The sequence below is a fragment of the Schistocerca gregaria genome, chromosome 5 (assembly GCF_023897955.1).
Source record: "Schistocerca gregaria isolate iqSchGreg1 chromosome 5, iqSchGreg1.2, whole genome shotgun sequence".
NCBI lineage: Eukaryota > Metazoa > Arthropoda > Insecta > Orthoptera > Acrididae > Schistocerca > Schistocerca gregaria.
Window position 1 is genome coordinate 11,424,158 of NC_064924.1, and position 20,781 is coordinate 11,444,938.

General features: G+C 38.5%; 1 protein-coding gene across 1 annotated transcript in view; it reads left to right on the forward strand.

Moving 5' to 3' along the window:
• LOC126272638 (zinc finger protein 761-like) overlaps positions 1-20,781 on the forward strand; it is a 355,681-nt gene that overhangs the window by 242,578 nt on the left and 92,322 nt on the right. The window contains exon 11 of the mRNA XM_049975612.1: positions 1,145-1,279. Coding sequence (XP_049831569.1) covers positions 1,145-1,279 — 135 coding nt within the window. The remainder of the gene's footprint in view (positions 1-1,144; positions 1,280-20,781) is intronic.

Genomic DNA, 20,781 nt, shown 5'->3' on the forward strand with positions numbered 1-20,781 from the left:
TCTTCTCTATCTCTTCTATCAATCCTATCTGGTACGGATCCCACACTGCTGAGCAGTATTCAAGCAGTGGGCAAACAAGCGTACTGTAACCTACTTCCTTTGCTTTCGGATTGCATATCACCAATTAAAACTGTTACAGCAATGGAGATCATTGGAAGTAGAGTATTTCGTGTGACATAACATCTAAAACTTTAGTTCTTTATTGAGGAAATCAGCTGTCCTTTTAAGGTAATACACAACTCTCAGCAGTAAGAAAAACATCAAAATCCAGTTTCAGCACTCACTAACTATTAGTTATCAATGTCAATAAACTACCACCCTACATTTTTACACAGGGACAGGAAAGATCCAAAATTATGCAACATTTTGTAATATTCGCTGATTTCATGTTGTTGCTAAAACTCAATCATTTCACTTTATTTTTTGCTTTATCATTTACTAATCAAATTTTATTTGGGCTTCAGTTAGGAATAAATTTTGGTACATATATAAATCGTTACTTTTTGGCAAGTATGTTTTTAAATTCTAATATTATGTATTTGTCGGAGAGCATTGTTTGCTAATACTATGCAAGTGGAGTATGCAAGAGGAGTGAAATCTTACGCATTTTTTCTCGTCTTTCCTGGTCTTCCTACAAATCAGCCATTGTTCATTTTGTAATTTTTTTTAAATTTTGCATCCTGTAATTATCATTATCATAAGACAAGTTCAAATAACTCTAGGGCTCACATATTGAACAAAAAATTATCTTGATGTATTCGTATGTGCCGCTCCCCCACCTGACCCCCCACCCACCCACCCACCCAAAAAAAAGAAGAAAAGTAGTGATTTTTAACTCCTTGTATATTTCATTATTTTGTTGGATCACTGTAGTTCATAATTGGAATAAATTTTATTCATTTATTTCTATCTTTATATGGTGTTGCAGTTGTCACAAGCAGTACCGGTACCATAGGTATAACAACGAATCACATGAGAAGTGTAGTTCTCATTTTATATCTTTCAGTTGAAATTGTAGTCTTCTGTGGTGCTGTATGCAAAAACAGAATACCTCAAGTTCCTGTCATGGTATTTTAATGTTTCTAGAGATTTTATTATTTGTCTATGCAAGTAAAATAATACCGTATATCCTGTTCTTATTTAGGCTGATGATGCAGCGTCTGAGAAGACTGTCGATTATCCAACTCTGCAGCGATCGTATGCGTGTCAGTTTTGTGATTCAACATTTTCTTTGTATATTGAGCTGAAGAGTCACATGAAAAAGCATTCAGATCAAAAGGTAAGCAGTTCAGTGTGTCTTTGTAGTTATAGTATCACCCTCAACTTAACAAAAGGGTCTCAGTGATTGAGACAGTGAACTTGTTCTTTAAGGAGTGGCGTTGAAACCTCTGCCTGGCCAGTCTGACATACCTTTTCCAGAGTTTTATTACATACTTCAGTTGACTGACCTGACTTTTTTTTAGCAAGGCTTTGGCTAATTTACTTTGTCATCCTCAGCCAACCGAAACTGTGGTCCATCCTCGACAATCATAGTCTTCTTCTGGTAAAGCCTTCATACTGTAATCACAGTCTTCGTCACACATATTTGTGTGCCTTACTGTATATACACAGCGTTCATTTAATTCAAGCAGAATGAAACATGGGAGTCAAGTAAATGAAACAGGCGATGGCTACACCATTCCTTTTATTAAGACCTGAGAATTCTGATATGAGGTAAAAAATGAAGTTGTGTGGCTACATTGGAACTTACTTTCTATTGAACTCTAGAACACTTTTTAGTGGATTTCATGAGTTTCCAGTTTAGTTAACTTTACTTCAAAGAGAAGTATAATATTAACAGATACCATAAGATCATTCCAATGAACTAAAGTTCCCATTAAAATGTAAACTCTATGCACATGAAAGCAGTTGCTGTGACTGCCGGTCAGAATTTGTTTTGTGTTAAGTGCTTTTGGTGAGAACTGAATTTGTGTTGGCCAGCTTTGGTAAGAACTCTTAGGGTTCAGCCCCCCCCCCCCCCCTACCCTCCTCCCCCCTCCCTCTAGGCATCCTGCCCCATCCTTCCCCATCATGTGCAAGCCTCTTCATCTCTGGATAACTGCTGCAACCAACATCCTTTTGAATCTGCTTACTGTATTCATTTTTTGGTCTCCCTCTACAATTTGTACCTCCCCCTCCTCCCATTTCCCTCCAGTACTAAATTAGTGAATTTTTGAATCCCAGAATGTGTCCTATCAACCGATCCCTTCTTTTAGTCAAGCTGTGTCACAAACGTCTTATCTGCCCAGTTCTGTTCAGTTCTTCTCATTAGTTATGATATCCACCCATTTAATATTCAGCATTTTTCTGTAGTCCCACATTTTGAAAGTTTCTCTTCTTATCTGAACTGCTTATTGTCCATGTTTCACTTCCATACATAGTACACTCCAGACAAGTACCTTCAGAAAAGTCTTCTAAACATTTAAATCCATATTCAGTGTTAACAATTGTCTCTACTTCAGAAGCACTTTTCTTACCATTGCCAGTCTACATATTGTATCCTCTACACATCGTCTCTCATCAGCTATTTTAATGCCCAAATAGAAAAAATTCATGTAACACTGATAATATATCATTTCCTAATCTAATTCCCTCAAGATTTTCTTATCTAATTTGACTATATTCCATTAGCTCTGTTGCCCTTTTATCTATGTTCCTCTTATATCCTCCTTTCAGTACATGTCCATTCCTCAACTGCTCTTCCAAGACATGCGTTTGTGTGCGCGCCTTTGTGTGTGTGTGTGTGTGTGTGTGTGTGTGTGTGTGTGTATTGTTGATGAAGGCCTTAATGGCTGAAAGCTTTATTTGTGACAGTCTTTTCGTTGTGCCTATCTGCAACTCAGCATCTCCCCTATATGGTGAGCAGCAATGATCCTTTTCATAATATTGTTACATTCAATCCTGGATTTTCCATTGTTTGACACTTATGTTTGAAATCTGTAACCAGTTTGTCCCTGTAATTATAGCAGAAAAACAGACTCAAGTATGTCATGATGGATAGTGACAAAACTACACCTTTTTAAGTTTTTCAAGTTCTTCTGACACTATCTCGCTTCCTAGTGATCAGGACCTTTGAAATTACCTTCCTCCGAGAGTACTTAACAATTTTAGGCTGCAGTAAAAGAAATCAGATTTAATTTGAGTACCAGTGAAATATAGGTGCAATTTCAATGCACTTCCCCCTTGTCATTTTTCAGGGTTTTACACGCTAGCACCGGAAAGCCAATTCTAGTTTTTTAAGTGGTGTGGAACACCACCTTTGTAATGAAAATGCTTTAAAAGAGTTTACAGAAGACGCTCCTCTCTCTCTCTCTCTCTCTCTCTCTCTCTCTCTCTCTCTCTCTCTCTCTCTCTCTCTTTGTAAAAGTGGGATAAAAGAAAAGACTCATTTTTTGACATTTCTACATAAATCATCAAAATTGCCCTCAGTTTGAAAAGGATTGGAAAGCGGTAGGAGAATAAAATCTTATATTCTAAACCTTGTGTTGGTAAGGTTTATCCTACTATTACTTCCAGACGTATAAAAAACCAAACTACACTTCTTTTTTTAAGTGTATATTTTTATCAGCCAACTTTACTTTAATTTATCCATATCGAAACTGCGTGAGAGGTCTTTTCACTTTAGAGAGTGCAAAATGTTGTAAAAGATGCCCAAGTTTTGTTTCTTTCAAGAAAATATTGCCATAGATATTGTCTCAAAAGCTGCCGAAAACTTTTGTGCACAGTCGAAGGCTGTGCTATGGGATCATTCAAATGACTATATCTCCACAAGTATTAAATTGATGATTGTGAAATTGAGAGCATGTGTGAAAGTTCATATAAAATTGTATCAAAACCCATGATGGTCATGTGGGAACTTCTAGATAACTTGGCTTTGAATGACCCAGTTCTTAAGCATTGTTCCTTAGAGACTGAGTTTAGTGGACATTTTTTCCTTGTTTTGGTGGGTACTAACATCTCTCAAAATACTTGACAATTTTTTATCATCCTGTATATGCTTCTGTATCCTGCGTGTTTTTCTTATAGCCATTCGTGCTTAACCATTTTACACTTTCTGTCAGTCTCAGTCTTTAGACACCTGCTTGATTTGCTGCATTTTTATATTTCCTCCTTTCATCCATTAAATGCAACATCTCCTATGATATCCAAGAATTTCTACTAGACCTTGTCTTTTTTACCTATTTGATCCTCTGCTGCCTTCAATATATCATCTCTCAAAGATGCCCATTTGTCTTCTACTTTATTCCTTTTCCCTGTTTCAGTCAATCATTGCCTAATGCTGCCTCTGAAAGTCTAAACAATCTCTGATTTTTTTTTCATCTCATCCACATCCCATCTCTGTATTTCCTACTTTTTAGCAATTTATTCAATTTTAACTTGTGGTTCATAATGAATAAATTGTTGTCAGAGACCATTTTTGTCCCTTGAAATGTTTTACAGTTTAAAATCTGGTTCTGATACCTCTGTCTCACCATTACATAAACAATCTGAAACCTTCTGGTGTCTCCAGACCTCTTCCACATGTACAATCTTCTTTTATGATTCTTAAACTAATGATTAAGTTACAGTGTGTGCAGAAGTCTATCAGGGGGCATCCTTTTTCATTTCTTTCCCCAGTCCATATTCACCTACTATTTTTCCTTCTCTTCCTCTTCTTACTATTAAATTCCAGTCCTCTATCTCAGTTAAAGTTTCTTCTCTCTTAATTATCTGAATAATTTTTTATCTCATCATACATTTTTCAGCCTCTTCCTCATCTGCGGAGCGAGTTGGCCTGTGAACTTGTACTTCTGTGGTGGGTGATGGTTTTGTGCCTATCTTGACTATGATAATGCATTTACTACACTCTTCATTGTGACTTTCCCACATTCCTGTTTTTTTTTTGCATTTTTAGACCTTCTCCTGCATTACCTGTACTTGATTTGGTATATACAGTATAACCTTATACCCTCATGACATATAACATTGCAACCGGTTTTACCTAGCTTATGCAATCAAATACCAAGTTTGGTTTATTACGTACTATGCCCCAACAGAACAAATAGTCCTGTCACAGAAAAGCCATGTATAACATTACCACCTGCCACTTTTATACCATAACCTCAAAGCTGGAGGTAGTTCGTATAAATGAAATCAATTTTATTAAAGCAATTGCAGTATAAAGAAGCAGAGCAGTATTACCCTCTAAAAGGAATTAAGTTTTGTTGACCTTGTTTTATCTAATGGAGGTGGCTAATTGGAAGTGAAAGTTAGAATTACATAAATATTTAAACAATAACAAACAATAATTTACCTATCCACAGTGTCCAAATGATAATAACAATGGCTGCCAGCCTAATTAGGCAGAATGAGTAACATTCTTGTTCAGGAAACTGAAAATAAGTAACTTCAATGGGGAAAAACAGCCTATACTTTTTGTCACATGAAAGTGCAATGAACTCTGGCACCTGCATATGTTCACGTTAAGGTTGAAGCTGACAGAGCGGAACAAACAATTTGCATAAATATAACAGATAACAATACACAGTATTACCTTCAGGGCTTATTCAAACTGAATGGTGTCAATAACATTATTATTAATATTTACTATAAAATTATAAATTGAGTATTGATTCATTCTCTCTTTTACCAATTACTTTTCTATCTGACATGAAAAAAATTATATTTCACTAGCAGACCGTTTCTCACTGTCCTCTGAATAAAAGAAGTTACTGTTTTCATAGATAGTGATCTTCCTGTTACTTGTTACCTAGCATGAGCACAATAGACAAATTGTGAATCCTGTTACACTATTAATGTGCACTTCCAATACAGAAGAGAGACAAACATTTAGCAAACCCGAGTATATAACTTTCCACAAATGAAGTTCACGGCTTTTACTGCAGTGAGACACAAAGTTGACAAATTTGCAAGAAACTGACTCACCTTTTAAAATTTACTACAGGCAGCACTATGATCATTAACTAAGCAAAAATTTATAAGCCTCAGTTTTAAGAACTTTTAATTTTTAAAAGTAACAGCAAATTGTCTTTATTACCACAGTCTTCTACTTTCAAGTCAATGATTAAATAGGTAACTTTGAAAGTCCACAAAACTTTAAATTTGACTGTTTCAATCACTGGGAGGCTTTCAAAAAACTACATTTACTACCTCCCACAATTTCTCTAAATCCACAGTAAATCTGAATACTCCCTTCTTACCAAATATCAAACAACATTATTTAATTAGCTGTTTGGCTTTGAGGCTTTCATTTTTTCTACAACAAGGACACTTGCTAATCATAGTTCAGATGGAGAGCAACCTGAGAGGTGATGTGATAAGGAAAAAATTAAGGTAGGTACATAAATTCAGTTATAAGTTATCTTATATTTGAGCACACTAAAACATCCAGTGAGCTGATCCTTCACTGTACATTACAGCGATTGCGCAATGTGGTGGCGAGTGCATATTGGTAGTTCGATTTGCAGGTAGAATTGCTGGACTCTGTCATTTCTTGGTGGCGATAATAGATACCAATTCCAGAATAGTTACAGCTCTTTATCCATCCATTTGAGGCATTGGAAGGTGTCAGGAAAAGCCTGTCTCAGAACCAGCTCAATACACAACTTTTACATGAGCAGTTGATAGTTTGGTAGCTCGTCCCCGACTGACTCTTGGTTCCACCTTTCTGTCCATGCCCACCACATTTTGCACACACTACATGCTTCCATTCCTGAGGGAAACCACAACACCTTTCACATACAAAATAACTAAGAACCATAAGTGAAGGTCAGCAGTTTACATAACAGCAACCAAACACACGAAATAAAACAGAACCTTTGCACATATTGACATTTATACAAAAAAATTATTTAAACAAAACTACAATTATATACATTAAGGTTTGTTCCCTCCAAATGAGACAAAGAATTTAAATGATAGATACACTACATTGCATAGAATCAAACCATGACATCAGAGTTTTTACAAAGGAAAAAAGCGAACATTCTTGTGCTATCAATGCAGTCAAAACATTTACGGAAACTCAACATCTTGACATTAAACATCAAAATAAGTCAGTGCAGCATTAGATCTAAGGTGTTACAACCAGAAGTTCTGTTCATCATGCCACTGCACACCACTAATACCCTCTTTGACCAATCAGTTTCCCATTTTAATTCAATACCCTACATAACCAATTAAGGGATCTATTATTCTGTACTCTGACTCATAGGATCCCAATTTTGCTTTCCTGATGATGACAACCTCCTGAGCAGTTCCCATCTGGAGATCTGATTGCGGGACTTCTTTACCTCTAGAATATTTTATTCCAGAGGATGCAATGATAATTTAACCATATAGTGGAGCTGCATGCCCTCAGAAAAGTAAGAGTCATAATTTCCCCTTTCTTTCAGCCCTTTGTGATACCAGCACATGAAAGACATGTTGGCTGATGTTACAGGGCCAGATCAAAAATCCAGACTGTTGTTCCTGCAACTACTGAAAAGGCTGCTTCCTCTCTTCAGGAATCACATATTTGTCAGGCCTCCCAACAACTACCCCTCCATTGTGGGTGCACCTACAGTACGGATATGTGTATTGTCGAGGCACACACACTGCTCCAAATTGTGAAAGGTCCATATTTGATGGAAGGTATAGGTATAACCTGTAAATACTTGTCCTACAATTGTAGAGTCAGTGTAGTTCTATTTGCGTTGCCATATTAATTGACGATACGGAAAATTTTTGATAAATCCAGTGCCTAGTTCTTTTGTACCAAGTGAGGTGGAACAATGGTTAGCACACTAGAATTGCATTCGGGAGAATGACAGTTCAAATCACAGTCTGGCTCTCAAGATTTAGGTTTTCCGTGATTTCTCGAAACTACTCTGGGAGAAAGCCTGGATGGTTCCTTCGAAATGGGTGTGATTGGTTTTCTTCTCTTTCATTTCATAATCTGAGCTTCTGCTCTGTCTCTAATGACCATGTCATTGATGGAATATTGTTGTTGTGGTCTTCAGTCCTGAGACTGGTTTGATGCAGCTCTCCATGCCACTCTATCCTGTGCAAGCTTCATCATCTCCCAGTACCTACTGCAACCTACATCCTTCTGAATCTGCTTAGTGTATTCATCTCTTGGTCTCCCTCTACGATCTTTACTCTCCACGCTGCCCTCCAATGTTAAATTGGTGATCCCTTGATGCCTCAGAACATGTCCTACCAACCGATCCCTTCTTCTTGTCAATCTGTGCCACAAACTTCTCTTCTCCCCAATCCTGTTCAATACTTCCTCATTAGTTATGTGATCTACCCATCTAATCTTCAGCATTCTTCTGTAGCACCACATTTCAAAAGCTTCTATTCTTTTCTTGTCCAAACTATTTATTGTCCATGTTTCACTTCCATACATGGCTACACTTCATACAAATACTTTCAGAAATGACTTCCTGACACTTAAATCTATACTCAATGTTAACAAATTTCTCTTCTTCAGAAACGCTTTCCTTGCCATTGCCAGTCTACATTTTATATCCTTTCTACTTCGACCATCATCAGTTATTTTGCTCCCCAAATAGCAAAACTCCTTTACTACTTTAAGTGTCTAATTTCCTGATCTAATTCCCTCAGCATCACCCGACTTAATTCGACTACATTCCATTATCCTCGTTTTGCTTTTGTTGATGTTAATCTTATATCCTCCTTTCAAGACACTGTCCATTCCATTCAGCTGCTCTTCCAAGTCCTTTGCCGTCTCTGACAGAATTACAATGTCATCGGCGACCCTCGAAGTTTTTATTTCTTCTCCATGGATTTTAATACCTACTCTGAATTTTTCTTTTGTTTCCTTTACTGCTTGCTCAATATACAGATTGAATAACACCGGGGAGAGGCTACAACCCTGTCTTACTCCCTTCCCAACCACTGCTTCCCTTTCATGTCCCTCGACTCTTATAACTGCCATCTGGTTTCTGTACAAATTGTAAATAGCCCTTCGCCCCCTGTATTTTACCCCTGCCACCTTTAGAATTTGAAAGAGAGTATTCTAGTCAACATTGTCAAAAGCTTTCTCTAAGTCTACAAATGCTAGAAACATAGGTTTGCCTTTCCTTAATCTTTCTTCTAAGATAAGTCGTAAGGTCAGTATTGCCTCACGGAATATTAAGCTCTCATTTTCCTCTTTTAGTTCTTTTCTAACTGCTGAAATTACAACAACTGGCAAAGATGCTGGAGAAGATTTGGTGTATACTTACTGACTAATTTATAGAAGCTAGCGCTGTTCATCATGCCCGCCTCTCTGTCTATTGTTACTAACATATATTATACAGTACCACCCCAGAAATGGCAGTATTGACATATGTAAGATGGTGATTTTATACTGGGAAAACTGGTGGGTTGTAAAAATTGCTTATTCATGTAACACATTTCAACATCATCATTAGCATCAGCCATTTGACGTCCACTGTACTTCTTCCTTCCTCCATTTAGTTTCATTCTACCTCACTTCCTGTCCCACACATCTCCTTTCAGTTTCCAGTGTTTTTAATTATATCTTCCATTCTGCTCTGTTTCCTTTTTCAGTTTTCTGTTCTTCCAGTATCTTCCAACAACTTCCTGAATGGGTCTTTCCATTGATTACTGGACAACCCTTAGTTTTCTTATTGATTTTGCATTTAGAGTCCAAAGTCAAAACTGGTGATACAGTTGGAAACTTTGTTTTTCAGATACATCAGGAACTTTGTTTTGATAGCCTTGTTTAGTTTACTAAAAGCACTGAAAGCCATTTTTATCCTTCTGTTTATTTCTTTTGCTGTCTAAATTGTCATTGTTGTTATCTTTCCTGAATGTGCTAAGTTGTCCACTCTTTCTGTGACTAAATTGTTTCCTCAACAATATTATGAAAAGGGCTGACTGTTACCCATTGTATAGCGGAGATGTAGAGTCGCAAATGGGCACAACAAAAACAATATCAAACAAGTAAGCTACACACACACACACACACACACACACACACACGACCACTATCTGTGTCTGCTGATGCCAGACTGGGAGCAACAGCATTTGATGTGAGAAACAGTGTGGGTGGTGGTGATCAGGCGAAGGCTGGTGTAAGGGGGTGGAGGGGTAGCAGGATAGGGCTGGGAGATGGTAAATTGCTGCATGTAGGAGCAACCCCCCCCCCCCCCCCCCCACACACACACACATACACGCTTTATTCCGTCCTTCCTTCCTTCCATTACCAAACTGACAATGGCTCAGGATGTGTCCTATCAATGAGTCCCATTTTTTAGTCAAGTTGTTCTATACATTTCTTTTTTCACCAGTTTCATTCAGTACCTCAAAAAATTGTCATACGAGGCAGTTGTATGAGTTATCAATTCCAGCTGTGACTTATTGATACTGTTGTCTTAGGATATTACTTTGTTCACAAGAAAATTTACATTCAAGGCAAGTTGCCAGTCTTTGCACCACTTTGGAAGCTTATTAACATCTGAGAATATTTGTACCACTTTTTTCAGCAAGTACTTCACTCTATGAGGTGTGTTCAAAGAGTAAGGTGATTTTATATTTTTATGAACAAATATTTATTTATTTATCAATATTCATGTTGTCCCCTTCAAAGTAATCGCCCACAGATACAATACACTTGTGCAAGCACTACTTCCAATCCTCGAAGCACTCCCCATAAGCATTTTTTGGTACTGCCTTGAGTACTTCCAGCACTGCAGTTTTTATTTCCTCAGTCCTTTCATAGGTCTCTTCAGTTTTGGAAACAGGAAAAGTCACAGGGGACCAATTCCGGTAAATATGGTGGCTGAGGCATGATTGTCATTTTGTTTTTAGCCAAAAAATCTCTCTCAAGCAACAGTGAATGAGCAGGTGCAGTGTTGTGATGCAAAAAGACATGAACTGTTTTTCTTCAGTTTCAGACTTTTTTGCGTATAGCTTCTCACAAATGGCACGTAATGTCAAGGTAATGCTCCTTATTGACCACATGACATTAGGCAAAAATTCAGGATGCACTACGCCATGGCAAAAATAAAAATTAAAAAAAAGAAGTGAGCAAAACTTTGACATTTGATCAAATTTGGCGTTTTTTTTTGGGTCCCTCCGGGATGCTTCCGTTGGGACGATTGGGCTTTGGTGTGGACGTCATGACTATAAACCCATGTTTTGTCACCTGTTATGACCCTTTTGAGCAAATCAGGATCATCATTTACGTCATTCAAGATCTCCTTAGCATTGCTCATGTGACAGTTCTTCTGATTAGAATTGAGAAGTTTTGGAACAAACTTTGCTGACACGTCTCATGTCCAAAACATCTGAAAAAAATTGCATGATATCAGCCAACCAATATGCCAATGTCCACACCAACTTCTCTTATGGTAATCTGACGATTTTCAAAAACAATTTTCTTCACAAATTCAATGCCATCATCTGTTATTGATGTGCTAGAGCGTCCAGGGCGAGGTTCGTCATTGGCATCTTCTCGGTCACTTGTAAACTTTTTTTTTTTTAGCAGACTCACAGTATACCACTGTCAAAATTTGATGCAAATCCTTTGTTCCATTTTTTACAATAATAGAAAATTGCCGAGCATACTAAGACATGTCTAACCTTTCTATCTGCCAAAAACAAATGAAGTATGCTGTACACTTGAAACTGTGAACATATGTTCAGGGAATGTGTACCAACATAACAGAGAGAGAGAGAGAGAGAGAGAGAGAGAGAGAGAGAGAGAGATCGATAATCGAATGTATGCTGCCCATAAAATTTGAAAAGTCATCTTATTTTTTGAATAGCCCACGTAGATATAATATTGTCTGCAAAAACTTCTCACCTACTATAATGACAGCTCATTATTTCCAGAATGTACCTTTCCATTTTATCTTTGCAAAGAATCTGCTCCAACAAACATTACCACACTCAAGCTGTAGATGCGAAGAAAATTCTGGTACAGTTGTACATCTCGGAATTTTTCAGGTGACATTATTTCATGGGTTACCGATTTTTTATTTTTATCTGTAGCTACAACAGTGTTTATCCTGGAAACTGGCATAATAACCACCTCTTTCCGATTAGAGAGAGTGTCCACAAACTTCTTTGCACCACAAATACGTCCAAACCACTATCAAGTAAACATTTTCATCAAAAATATAAATCTGTGGTAACAGGTATCCTGATGTTTCTACAATAATTTCAGGATCTGGTTAATCTAATAAATCTTGCACCACTTTACATCTATTGATGATGTACAGTTCTGCTACATTTTCCTCATTTGCAGTGTTCCCTCCACCATTCTCTACAGGGTCCTCATTAGTATTGCAGTTCTCATTTACATTATGATCCTGCTTTAAAAATTCATTATGTAACCTCTCTTCCTTGCCGGCCTGGTTAATAGATCACATTTTCTTTCACAAAAATCTACCACGCTTAGGTCCATCCTCCTTTTCTTCCCATGTACTGGGTTTTACTATAGCAGTACTATAGCATGTAGTTGGTTGTTGCATTAATAGGTGTTTTGCTTGCACTTGTAACCTACTTTTTGGCTGCTTAGCTCTCTTACTAATTGCTACTTGTTTTCTTCATCTCCTATTCAGTCATCCACCCTGGCATTACATTTTACTTGTTATCTGGGATGTTGCTCCACCCACTCAGCCTATTGCTGATGTGAGTAATTGTTATTTGTTTCCCTATTACAATATCTACTATCAGTAGAACTGTCTCATCCTCTGTACCTTCATCTATAATTACTTGATCTTCGTACACCTATTCTGTTTACATGTGCTTCAACCCTTATCTTATTTAGTCCGAAGGGAGGGACTATAATCTCTATTTGCATTCTCTTCCTCCTTCGTGAGATGTTCTGTTTTCTCTAAATAAAAAAATTAACCTAGTGATATCATCTCTGGCTGCAGATATTACTTTATTTCACAAGTTAAAGGCACCTTATTTTTTATACTCATACTAATCCACTCTATTAGACACAGTTGTTACCCCCTTTTGCACAAACCTCTTAATATCATCTTTCATTGGGTTAACCTTTTAACGTCGGCCGTATGGCCGCGCAGTTCTAGGTGCTTCAGTACGGAACCGCGCAACTGCTACTGTCGCAGGTTCAAATCCTGCCTCAGGCATGGATGTGTGTGATGTCCTTAGGTTAGTTAGGTTTAAGTAGTTCTAAGTTGTAGGGGACTGATGACCTCAGATGTTAAGTCCCATAGTTCTCAGAGCCATTTAAACTTTTAACTTGACCAAAATACTCCAGTTCTTCCCAAAGAAACTCTGATCAAAACTTTCTGTCCTGTCATATTTATCTGCAGATAATTTTTCCCCTACAAGACCTTCTCCCATGAAATTTGACACTACAAAACCAGTTTCCTGCTTATCATTCCATGACCTAGGCAGTGCATCATCAAAATCACTCCAGAATTCCTTGGAGTGCACACTTTTATTAGGGTCGAATCTCATAAACTGTCTGTTGATAACCTGCAATTTCAGATGATGCTGTAGCACCATTACTGTTAGCGACATTCTGTTCTACTCTTTTTAGTCTACAGTCATGCTCATGCAAGTTATTACTTACAGCAGTAGTAAATTGTGTTACGTTACTTTCCAAGCTGGTAAATCAAGCGCTCAGTTGCATAAAAAACTGTTCACACTTATCTTTTTCTTTTTTAATTTTATTTGCCAAAGTTGTATGGTCATAATTATATTCTTTTTCAACATTATTTGCTTATACCTGTACTTTATTCAAGTCACCTCTTAACTGTTCCCCGAACTGTTCGCTACCTTCACTGTTACAAGAACACTATTACAGTCAGTTTTTACTTGAAAAATTGTCCTTTCAAACTATCATTAAGTTGTGACATTTCATTTTTCATAGAATCACTTAAACCTGAAATTTTAAGATCCATTTTCCCATGAATTTCCTCTTTAAAATCTTTCAGTTTCGCATTAAATACTGCTAACTGCTTGATAAATACTTGAATAATGAAAACTCCAGGTAGGAATATCATAACATAGGAAAAGATAGATTGCTACTTACTGTTAAGAAGACACATTTTGTGGCAGACAGGCACTACTGAATGACACTTACATAAATCTTTCAGCTACAGCCTTCTTCAGCAAAACAGAAGCACACACCATTCATACAACCAAAGCAGCCACACATGATCGCATGCCTGAGCTGCCGGAATTGGTGGTCACTGTTATACAAATGAGGATCCTGTAGTGAATGGTGGAGTGAATGGGGAGAAACTATAGCTGATGAAGAAGATATACCAGCAGAAGAAGCATCAGATAATAGAAAAAAATGTTGTCTGATAGTGATGAAATAGTGACAGATATAGAAGAAGAATTTTGTAGGGGAGAAGAAATTTCATCTGATAGACTGAAGTAACATTAAAAGAGGAAGCAGGCAGTTATCGTGAAAATTCTCACAACACAGAAGAGGACTGTCATGATGCGAGATAGTATGTGTTACGTTCCAAGGGTCCAAATGTTACGTCCTCACTGCTAATGATAAATGGGTCGAAGGTAGCCAATGGGATTGTTGCCAAAGGAATCTGGACAGGCAAACAAAAGACTTGTTGACGCAAGAAGACTTTAAATAAACATACTTTACTCAACTTGTGCATGAAGAAATGCTACACTGTTGACAACTTGAGGCAGATACATCTATCTATAAGCAATGGCCTGACATGGTCATGCATCAAACTACAGTAAATGTTCACTGATAGAGCTAACTGTCAACAACTCCTTGTAATGTTTGGCACCAACTAGTGACACAGAAGTAATCTCTAGTGGAAGCCTGATCTCAGATGACGACCACTTGTAACACTCTCTTGGTGGTGTTCACTGGTTGGTGGCCTAGAGGTTCTTCATTGATGGCGATGTTGAAAGGGATCTTTGAGGCACCAGCTCTGGCAGTATCGATAAGCTGCAATACTATAATAATGTTACAGTATCTGACAGTATTAGAGATGGAGAATTTTTAGAGAAATGTTTTGACTTGTCAGTGACTGACAGATTAACTGAAGCTGGTGCAACTGAGAAGGAAGATGATCTCAATCTGTATGTGTGTTGTTATTACAGAAGGTGTAGGATTCAATAGATGTGAAGTGGTGCAAGATTTATTAGATTAACCAGATCCTGAAATTATTGTAGAAACATCAGGACATCTGTTACCACAGATTGATATTTTTGATGAAAATGTTTACTTGATAGTGGTTTGGATGTATATGTGCTGTCAAAGAAATTTGTGGACACTCTCTCTAATCAGAAAGAGGTGGTTATTATGCCAGTTTCCAGGATAAACATTGTTGTAGCTACAGATAAAAATTAAAAAAAAAAAAAAACAGTAATCCATGAAATAATGTTACCTGAAAAATTCCGAGATGTACAACTGTACCAGAATTTTCTTAGCATCTACAGCTTGAGTGTAGTAATGTTTGTTGGAGTAGATTTTTTGCAAAGATAAAAAGGAGAGGTAGATTCTGGAAATAATGAGACTGTCATTATAGTAGATGAGAAGTTTTTGCAGACGATATTAATAGTAACCTGGATTTTTCACATATGATGGCATTATGTATGAGGGCTATTCATAAAATAAGATGACTTTTAAAATCCTCGTTGCCAGTTGTTGGGTCTTGCCTACTCATCTCTTGTAGGGTGCCTAAGGGATGCTGTGTTCTCGGAATGCTATACAATCATTCAAGCAAATAACAGTAGTAGTTTTATTTCTATAAATCAAATTAATAATACTTAACTTGAAGACACCCACTGGCGGCTACTGTGGCCGTGTTGTCCTCTGAATCCGTGAATCTGAGGGAAGAGACACACAGAGGTCATCAGGTACATGACAGAGGTGAAGTTGATTTTGATGGCGGCGCTGCAAGCCTTCAGGACCTGAAAGAAGATACATGCCAAGTTGATGGACGATCTCACATCACCCCCACCATCTGCTGCCACTAAGAACCCTGTAAAAGACAATATCATGTGGTGCAAAGTGTTACTTGTGGCCTTTCTTTTGGTGCCGGATGATAAGGAGGGTGTAGCAGTGTGCGATGGTGGCGGCCGTGAAGCAATTCCACTGGTGATGGTCGATCTCTTGTGTGCGAATGATACGAGGCAAGTAACAGTTGCAATGCTTGATCCTTGGTGTTTGCGGAGCTAAGTTTGGCCACCTGCTTGTTGACGGTCCTGACAAAATGTTCCGCTTCACCGTTTGATTGTTGATGGAACAGTGCACTAGTTAGGTGCTGCATGCTATTGCATTCACAGAATGTTTCTAATTCATTTGACATGAACTGAGGTCTATTACCTGACACTATTACTTCAGGTAAACCTTCAAGGCAAAAAATTGATGACAACACCTGAATTGTGCTACACGACATTGCCGAGTGCATTGGCATAGCAGAAGGAAACTTGCTGTATGAGTCAGCCACAATCAGACAGCGAGTATTTCAAAAAAGTGCCGCAAAATCTATGTGCACACGTTGCCATGACAATTGCGACTGAGGGCAAGCAGAGAATTTTTGTGGCAGAGCGGACTGATTTTCCACACATGTGTAACACTGTGACATTGTCTGTTCTATTTGGGCATCCATACCCTGCCAAGTACAGGGTCGAGGTGCTAACTGTTTTGTATGAACAATCTCCCAGTGTCTTTGGTGAAGTAACTGCAACACTTATTTTTGCAAAGCTTTAGGAATCAACACATGTGACTGTCCACCGTCATTTTGAACAAGAAGTACTCCTTCTTGTACAGCAAGGGTATCCCGACGAGCAGAGTATCAGCGCACTACAGAATTCCTTATGCAATGCAAAGAATGAAGCCAATATGTGTGAATGTAGTTGAGCAAAATTTTCAAATCTGGATCAGCATCCATGGCCTTTGCAATATCCTTATAGTTCAGTGGAAAAGTCTGAAGCAATTCAGACTTGTGAGCATCCATGTGACAACAAGATGCACCAAAAGCATCAAAGTCTGTATCAGAACCAATCGGAAGACTTGAAAGCGTGTCCTCATTACTATGTTCACCTATCGGATGATACAGAATCTTGTACTGGTATTGAGAAAACAACAAAGCCCATCTCTGCAATTTTTGGGCCATTTGTACAGGAACTGGTTTTGTCAGATGAACAAGGGTTGCAAAGGCTTGTGATCCATTACTAAGTTGAATTTTCTGCCATACAAATAGTGGTGTAATTTGGTGACACCATAAACAATAGCCAAAGCCTCTTTCTCAATTTGCGAATAGTTACTCAGAGCCTCCCCCCATGAACCATGGACCTTGCCGTTGGTGGGGAGGCTCGCGCGCCTCAGCGATACAGATAGCCGTACCGAAGGTGCAACCACAACGGAGAGGTATCTGTTGAGAGGCCAGAAAAACGTGTGGTTCCTGAAGAGGGGCAGCAGCCTTTTCAGTAGTTGCAGGAGCAACAGTCTGGATGATTGACTGATCTGGCCTTGTAACAATAACCAAAACAGCCTTGCTGTGCTGGTACTGCGAACAGCTGAAAGCAAGGGGAAACTACGGCCGTAATTTTTCCCGAGGGCATGCAGCTTTACTGTATGATTAAATGTTGATGGCGTCCTCTTGTGTAAAATATTCCGGAGGTAAAATAGTCCCCCATTCAGATCTCCGGGTGGGGACTACTCAAGAGGATGTCGTTATCAGGAGAATGAAAACTGGTGTTCTATGGATCGGAGCGTGGAATGTCAGATCCCTTAATCGGGCAGGTAGGTTAGAACATTTAAAAAGGGAAATGGATAGCTTAAAGTTATATATAGTGGGAATTAGTGAAGTTCGGTGGCAGGAGGAACAAGACTTCTGGTCAGGTGACTACAGGGTTATGAACACAAAATCAAATAGGGGTAATGCAGAAGTAGGTTTAATAATGAATAGGAAAATAGGAATGTGGGTAAGCTACTACAAACAGCATAGTGAACGCATTATTGTGGCCAAGATAGATACGAAGCCCACACCTACTACAGTAGTACCAGTTTATATGCCAACTAGCTCTGCAGATGACGAAGAAATTGAAGAAATGTATGATCAAATAAAAGAAATTATTCAGACAGTGAAGGGAGATGAAAATTTAATAGTCATGGGTGACTGGAATTCGGTAGTAGGAAAAGGGAGAGAAGGAAACGTAGTAGGTGAATATGGACTGGGGCAAAGAAATGAAAGAGGAAGCCGCCTGGTAGAATTTCGCACAGAGCACAACTTAATCATAGGTAACACTTGGTTCAAGAATCATAAAAGAAGGCTGTATACATGGAAGAAGCCTGGAGATACTAAAAGGTATCAGATAGATTATATAATGGTCAGACAGAGATTTAAGAACCAGGTTTTAAATTGTAAGACATTTCCAGGGGCAGATGTGGACTCTGACCACAATCTATTGGTTATGACCTGTAGGTTAAAACTGAAGAAACTGCAAAAAGGTGGGAATTTAAGGAGATGGGACATGGATAAACTAAAAGAACCAGAGGTTGTACAGAGTTTCAGGGAGAGCATAAGGGAGCAATTGACAGGAATGGGAGAAAGAAATACAGTAGAAGAAGAATGGATAGCTTTTAGGGATGAAGTAGCGAAGGCAGCGGAGGATCAAGTACGTAAAAAGATGAGGGCTAGTAGAAATCATTGGGTAACTGGAGAAATATTGAATTTAATCAATGAAAGGAGAAAATATAAAAATGCAGTAAATGAAGCAGGCAAAAAGGAATACAAACTCCTCAAAAATGAGATCAACAGGAAGTGCAAAATGGCTAAGCAGGGATGGCTAGAGGACAAATGTAAGGATGTAGAGGCTTATCTCACTAGGGGTAACATAGATACTGCCTACAGGAAAATTAAAGAGACCTTTGGAGATAAGAGAACCACTTGTATGAACATCAAGAGCTCAGATGGAAACCAAGTTCTAAGCAAACAAGGGAAAGCAGAAAGGTGGAAGGAGGATATAGAGGGTCTATACAAGGGCGATGTACTTGAGGACAATGTTATGGAAAGGGAAGAGGATGTAGATGAAGACAAAATGGGAGATACGATACTGCATGCAGAGTTTGACAGAGCACTGAAGGACCTGAGTCGAAACAAGGCCCCCGGAGTAGACGACATTCCATTGGAACTACTGACGGCCTTGGGAGAGCCAGTCCTGACAAAACTATACCATCTGGTGGGCAAGATGTATGAGACAGGCGAAATACCCTCAGACTTCAAGAAGAATATAATAATTCCAATCCCAAAGAAAGCAGGTGTTGACAGATGTGAAAATTACCGAACTATCAGTTTAATAAGTCACAGCTGCAAAATACTAACACGAATTCTTTACAGACGAATGGAAAAACTAGTAGAAGCCGACCTCGGGGAAGATCAGTTTGGATTCCGTAGAAATGTTGGAACACGTGAGGCAATACTGACCCTACGACTTATCTTAGAAGCTAGATTAAGGAAGGGCAAACCTACGTTTCTAGCATTTGTAGACTTAGAGAAAGCTTTTGACAATGTTGACTAGAATACTCTCATTCAAATTCTGAAGGTGGCAGGGGTAAAATATAGGGAGCGAAAGGCTATTTACAATTTGTACAGAAACCAGATGGCAGTTATAAGAATCGAGGGACATGAAAGGGAAGCAGTGGTTGGGAAGGGAGTGAGACAGGGTTGTAGTCTATCCCCGATGTTATTCAATTTGTATATTGAGCAAGCAGTAAAGGAAACAAAAGAAAAATTTGGAGTAGGTATTAAAATCCATGGAGAAGAAATAAAAACTTTGCGGTTCGCCGATGACATTGTAATTCTGTCAGAGACAGCAAAGGACTTGGAAGAGCAGTTGAATGGAATGGACAGTGTCTTGAAAGGAGGATATAAGATGAACATAAACAAAAGCAAAACGAGAATAATGGAATGTAGTCGAATTAAGTTGGGTGATGCTGAGGGAATTAGATTAGGAAATGAGACACTTAAAGTAGTAAAGGAGTTTTGCTATTTGGGGAGTAAAATAACTGATGATGGTCGAAGTAGAGAGTATATAAAATGTAGACTGGCAATGGCAAGGAAAGCGTTTCTGAAGAAGAGAAATTTGTTAACATTGAGTATAGATTTAAGTGTCAGGAAGTCATTTCTGAAAGTATTTGTATGGAGTGTAGCCACGTATGGAAGTGAAACATGGACAATAAATAGTTTGGACAAGAAGAGAATAGAAGCTTTTGAAATGTGGTGCTACAGAAGAATGCTAAGATTAGATGGGTAGATCACATAACTAATGAGGAAGTATTGAATAGGATTGGGGAGAAGAGAAGTTTGTGGCACAAATTGACCAGAAGAAGGGATTGGTTGGTAGGACATGTTCTGAGGCATCAAGGGATCACCAATTTAGTATTGGAGGGCAGCGTAGAGGGTAAAAATCGTAGAGGGGCACCAAGAGATGACTACACTAAGCAGATTCAGAAGGATGTGGGTTGCAGTAGGTTCTGGGAGATGAAGAAGCTTGCACAGGATAGAGTAGCATGGTGAGCTGCATCAAACCAGTCTCAGGACTGAAGACCACAACAACAACAACTCAGAGCTTTGGACAACACTTTAGATACTAAAGCAAGAGGCCAGCCTTTATCATCAATTCTGTGCGAAAGCACTGAACCAATTCCATAAGAGGAAGTGTCAACTTGCAATACAACTGGTTTGTCAGGATCGAAGTGAACTAAGCATCGATCACTGAGCAATGCATTTTTAAGTTTCGAAAGGCTGCTTAGCACTC